This window comes from Citrus sinensis, chromosome 1, assembly GCF_022201045.2.
Source record: "Citrus sinensis cultivar Valencia sweet orange chromosome 1, DVS_A1.0, whole genome shotgun sequence".
Lineage (NCBI taxonomy): Eukaryota > Viridiplantae > Streptophyta > Magnoliopsida > Sapindales > Rutaceae > Citrus > Citrus sinensis.
Window position 1 is genome coordinate 6,622,942 of NC_068556.1, and position 6,223 is coordinate 6,629,164.

General features: G+C 37.3%; 2 protein-coding genes and 1 non-coding gene across 3 annotated transcripts; 2 read left to right on the plus strand and 1 right to left on the minus strand.

Moving 5' to 3' along the window:
• Positions 1-1,502: 1,502 nt before the first annotated feature.
• On the minus strand, positions 1,503-1,610 carry LOC112498036 (small nucleolar RNA R71). Its single transcript, XR_003065121.1, has one exon. It is a non-coding gene; the product is annotated as a small nucleolar RNA R71 (small nucleolar RNA).
• An 869-nt stretch (positions 1,611-2,479) lies between these two features.
• On the plus strand, positions 2,480-3,202 carry LOC107176669 (uncharacterized). Its single transcript, XM_015529486.1, has one exon. It carries the CDS (start codon positions 2,480-2,482, stop codon positions 3,200-3,202), a length of 723 nt encoding a protein of 240 aa, XP_015384972.1.
• Positions 3,203-4,258: 1,056 nt separating this feature from the next.
• On the plus strand, positions 4,259-5,910 carry LOC112497966 (uncharacterized). Its single transcript, XM_025097838.1, has 4 exons — positions 4,259-4,450; positions 4,549-4,752; positions 5,107-5,156; positions 5,472-5,910. Exons 1-4 carry the CDS (start codon positions 4,259-4,261, stop codon positions 5,908-5,910), a joined length of 885 nt encoding a protein of 294 aa, XP_024953606.1.
• The last annotated feature ends 313 nt before the right edge of the window (positions 5,911-6,223 follow it).

Below are 6,223 nucleotides of genomic sequence, written 5' to 3' on the forward strand. Positions count from 1 at the left end.
TAAATTTACTTGTAGTTGAGTGACAAATAATCCAATGGGTTCTTGACTATTCTTATATGTTGTTACGGTATTGTTATAGCATTATACTCTAGTAGTTTTTATGAATATAACTGTTATTTCGGTTGACTACCCATTTAATAGTTTCAGTTAAGATAGACCAGTAAAAAGGCATGTCTTAGCGGATATTATTAGAGTATTACTTGTTTTTAAGTCGAGTTTCCTGGATTAGGTTATCTTGAATCCAAAAAGGACAATGCTTGAAGTTGAGATTTGTGGCACTCTAGACATAGGTGTTCACCTTGTAGGGTAGAGAGATTACAGGTTATAATGCCGTACCATAAATATATGAGCAACTGGTCATTGTTAGTAGATTTAAAGGTGTGAGATTTCCAACATGCGATAGTTGAGGATGTAGATTTATTCTGCCCAGTGCTGCAGCACTTATTGTAACAACTGGTGCTATTTTGGTAAATAACAGTTACCCCATTAGGAGAGTTTGATCATTCAACTACTATATTCTCAATTGAATCTTAGACACAATTAAGCTAGTTTATTTCATTACAGTATTGTCTTATTTAATTCTTATTTCAATTACTGATTACGATAGAAATTATTTGACAATTGTTTGTTTTGGTTTCAAGTTGAGTTGCGTTATTGTGAGTGCTATAACATTTTGAATAACATCAATCACTGTGGAGACGATCTTGAATACTTATCACTTTATTACTTGTTGTGTATACTTGCACATTGGCATTGATAGATATTGCTTATAAAATTTACCAAGTTTTTGGCACCGTTGCCAGGGATTGATTGTTTATTTTTGAAGTGTGAAGTAAATCGTGATAGTGCCAAATTTGACTTGATTCATTCTATTGATTGGCAGATCAGTACGTGCATGCGCAAGGACGGATCTGTGGTATTCCAATTCGATCCTGAGATTGAAAGGACTGTCAGGAGATTGCAAAGAGAACAAAGAAATTCAAAGACTGTTTCAGGCATGAATAATTTACAGGATGAGGGAAATTTGAACCCTCACAGGCCCTTACAACCAGTCAACATTCAAGAAGAACATAATGAACATGCTAACGGGAGACAGCCAGGCAACAACAATATTATTTACATGGCTGATGACAGAGACAGAGCCATAAGAGATTATACTGTGCTAACTCCTCAAGTTGTACATCCTGGCATCATCAGACCTGAAGTAAACGCTGTAAATTTTGAGTTAAAGCCAGTGATGTTTCAAATATTGCAAACAGTTGGGCAATTCAATGGATTGCCAAATAAAGATCCTCATCTCCATCTTAAATTGTTCTTGGAAGTAAGTGATGCTTCAAAATTGCTGGAGCAACACAAGATGCCTTAAGGCTAAGGCTCTTTCCTTATTCCTTAAGAGATCGAGCAAGAGCATGGTTAAATTCATTACTATATGATTCCATCACTACATGGAATGAATTGGCTGATAAATTCCTAATGAAATATTTCCCACCAACAAAAAATGCAAAGTTGCGGAATGAGATTACTTCTTTTCATCAACTTGAAGATGAGAGTTTGTACGAGGCTTGGGAAATGTTCAAGGAATTGCTCAGAAGATGTCCTCATCACGGTATTCCTTGTTGCATTCAATTAGAAACTTTCTATGGTGGATGCCTCAGCAAATGGAGCTCTGTTATCCAAATCTTACACTGAAGCTTATGAAATTCTGGAAAGAATTGCCAATAATAATTACCAGTGGCCTTCAGTCAGGCAACCATCAGCAAGAGGATCAGCAGGGGTACATAACATTAATGCAATTACAGCTTTATCAGCACAAGTTACTTCATTGACTAATATGGTAAAAGCCATGAGATTTGCTCCAGCAACAGTAAAGCAAATTACTGCACTCTCTTGTGTATACTGTGGTGAGGAACATGACTTTGATAACTGTCCAGGAAATCTAGCTTCAGTAAACTATGTGGGTAATTTCAATCGACAACCTCAGAACAACCCATATTCAAATATTTACAACCCTGGCTGGAAGTAACACCCAAATTTCTCATGGAGCAATCAGAATCGAAATGCTCTAGCATTCAATGGACAGAATAGAAACACACAGCCACCTGGTTTTCATCAGCAGAGTCAAGGGCAAAAGCAAATCAATCAGGATTCAATCACTTCATTGGAAACACTGATTAAGGAGTATATTGCAAAGAATGAAGCAATTGTGTAGAGTCAAACTGTATCCTTGAGAAACCTAGAGAATCAAATGGGATAACTAGCCACAGCAATCAGCAGCAGAACTCAAGGAAGCCTGCCTAGCAATACAGAAGATCCTAAGAGAGAGAGCAAAGAACACTGCAAAGTAATTAATTTGAGATCTGGAAAGAATGTTGATATACCAGTTGAGGTGACAAAAAATGGGATAGAATGCAATTCAGCACAAAAACCAACTCAAAAGAGAAGCCTGTTACAGTAAATTCCCCATCAAGACACTGATTACATGGGCCCAGCTACAGTAACTGCAGAAGAAATTCAACTAGAACATACTGAAAAAGAAGTTACAACACCAGTAGCCACAGACTGCACCAACCTAAACAAACAAAGTTTGGTACCTCCTGAATCTAACCAGCAATTTAGACATCCACCACCTTTCCCACAAATGTTCCAGAAACAAAAACAGGACAAGCAGTTCAACAAATTTCTGGAAGTGCTGAAGCAATTACACATAAACATACCTTTTGTGGAAGATTTGGAGCAAATGCCAAATTATGTAAAATTTCTAAAGGACATCTTGGCAAGAAAAAGAAGGCTAGGAGAGTTTGAAACTGTTGCTTTAACACAGGAAAGCAGTCATATGCTCCAAAATAAAATTCCAGCAAAAGTAAAAGATCTAGGAAGTTTCATAATACCATGTTCTATAGGAACTAGGTATGCTGGCAGAGCACTCTGTGACCTGGGAGCTAGCATTAATTTGATGCCATTATCTGTATTTAAACAGCTTGGAGTAGAGGAATGCAGACCAACAACAGTCACTCTACAATTGGCTGACAGATCTCATGCATACCCTGAAGGAAAAATAGAGGATGTACTGGTGAAGGTTGATAAATTCATCTTTCTAGTGGATTTCATTGTACTGGATTTTGAAGCTGATAAAGAGGTACCCATTATACTTGGAAGGCCTTTTCTAGCAACTGAAAAGACTTTGATAGATGTTCAGAAATGAGAGCTCACCATGAGAGTGAATGATTAGCAAGTCACATTTAATGTACTAAAGGCTATGAGAAACCCTGATGAAGTAGAAGACTGTAATTTCCTAAGTGTAGTGGATTTTGTTGTAGCAGATAGAATGGATAGATGCTGCAGTAAAGCATTTGACAGAGTCAATACCTTTGATGATGTAGAAAAGGAAAATGTTGCGGCAATTCAGACAGATTGGATAGAAGAAAAGCAATCTGATAGGCACACCCGGTTCATTGAGCATCTGAATCTTTCAGACAGGGAAGTAAAAATAACTTTACCATCTATTGAATTACCTCTTAGTCTTGAATTAAAACTGTTACCTTCACATTTAAAATATGTTTATCTTGGTCAAAATAACACACTCCCTGTAATCATCTCTTCTACTTTGGATGCAGGTCAAGAACAGAGTTTAGTAGATTTGCTTGGAAAATACAAAAGAGCAATTGGATGGACCATGGCAGATATAAAGGGGATAAGCCCATCAATTTACATGCATAAAATCTTGCTAGAAGATTGCTCCAGCAATTCAGTTGAGCACCAGAGAATGTTGAACCATATCATGAAAGAAGTGGTGAAGAAGAAAATCATCAAATGGTTAGATGCTGGAATCATATATCCAATATCAGACAGTTCATGGGTGAGCCCAGTTCAATGTGTTCCAAAGAAGGGAGGGATAGCAGTAATAGCTAATGAGAAGAATGAACTTATTCCTATAAGGACAGTAACTGGATGGAGAGTATGTATGGATTACATGAAGCTCAACAAAGCCACAAAGAAAGACCATTTCCCACTTCTATTCATAGATCAGATGTTGGACAGACTTGCTGGAAAACATTATTATTGTTTCTTAGATGGGTATTTAGGCTACAACCAGATTGCTATAGCTCCAGAAGATTAGGAAAATACAACATTTACTTGTCCTTATGGCACATTTGCCTTTAGAAGAATACCTTTTGGGTTATGCAATGCTCCAACAACTTTTCAGAGATGCATGATGTTTATATTTTCTGACATGGTAGAGTAGACTTTAGAAGTTTTCATGAATGACTTCTCAATGTTTAGAGAAACATACAATGATGGTTTGCACAACTTGGAAGAAGTTCTTAAAAGATGTGAGATGACCAACTTAGTACTCAATTCGGAAAAATGCCATTTCATGGTGCAAGAAGGAATAATGTTGGGTCACAAGGTATCCAAGGATGACATTGAGGTAGACAAAGCCAAGATAGAGGTAATAGATAACTGCCACCTCCAACTTCAGTAAAGGGTATAATGAGTTGTTTGGGTCATGCTGGATTTTACAGAAGATTCATTAAGGATTTTTTCAAGGTGGCTAAACCATTATGCTCATTGTTAGAACATGATAAACCATTTTACTTTGACAAAGAATGTCATCAAGCATTTGGAGAATTAAAGAAAGCTCTGATCACTGCTCCAGTAATCATATCTCCAGACTGGACTTTACCATTTGAATTAATGTGTGATGCTAGTGACCATTCTGGGGGAGCAGTATTAGGGCAAAGAAGAGATAAGGTTTTTCACTCTATATACTATGCAAGCAAAACTCTTACTCAAACTCAAATCAATTACACCACTACAGAGAAAGAATTGCTAGCAGTAGTATTTGTTTTTGACAAATTCAGAGCCTACTTAGTGGGCACTAGAGTGACTGTATATACAGACCATGCAGCCATCAAATACTTAATTTCAAAGAAAGATGCCAAGCCAAGATTAATAAGATGGATCTTATTGTTACAAGAATTTGATCTGGAAATTAAAGATAGAAAGGGGACTGAGAATTAAATAGCAGATCACCTGTCAAGATTGGAAGTAGACACAAGCACATTGACAAGAAAAGACATTACTGAAACTTTTCCTGATGAACAGCTGTTGGTGGCACAGCAAGCACAAATGCTGCAGCAGTCAGAATCTCCATGGTATGCAGATTTTGCTAACTATTTAGTAAGTGAATTGTTACCACCCGAGCTGAAGTTTCAAGAGAAAAAGAAATTTCTTCATAATGTTAGAAGTTACTAATGGGATGACCCACATTTATATAAGTTGTGCCCAGACCAAGTAATACGAAGATGTGCTGCAGAAGGAGAGATTCCCCATATACTGGAGTCATGTCATGCTGCAGCATATGGAGGACATTTTGGTGGTCACAGAACAACTGCTAAAGTATTGCAACCAGGTTACTACTGGCCAACTATTTTTAAACATGCTTATGAGTTTGTTAAATGTTGTGACAGGTGTCAAAGGACATGGAACATAACTAGCAGACATGAGATGCCATTGACCAACATACTGGAAGTGGAAGTTTTTTATGTTTGGGGAATAGATTTCATAGGACCTTTTCCCCCATCCTTTGGGAACTTATATATCCTTGTTGCTGTGGATTATGTCTCCAAGTGGGTAGAAGCTGTAGCATTACCTACCAATGATGCTAAAGCAGTAGTGGCTTTTCTGCAGAAAAATATTTTTTCCAGATTTGGCACTCCTAGAGCAATTATTAGTAACGAGGGAACATATTTTTGCAACAAAGTATTTGCTGCAGCAATGGTAAAATATGGAGTCAGACACAAGGTAGCTACAACATATCACCCACAATCTAATGGTCAGGCTGAAGTGTCCAACAGAGAGATAAAAAAGATCTTAGAAAAAGTGGTGAACCCAACAAGGAAGGATTGACCTTTACACTTATATGATTCTCTATGGGCCTACAGAACAGCGTACAAAACTCCACTCGGCATGTCCCCTTACCGAATTATTTATGGAAAGGCTTGTCATTTCTACTAGAGCTAGAGCATAAAGCACATTGGGCACTGAAGAAATTAAATTGGGATATTCATGCTACAACAGAGTAAAGAAAGCTTCAGCTTTATGAGCTTGATGAACTACGACTATTTTCATATGAAAATGCAAGAATTTATAAAGAAAGGACAAAACACTGGCACGACAAGCATATTCAACGCAGGTAATTTAGCCCTGGACAATTAGTATT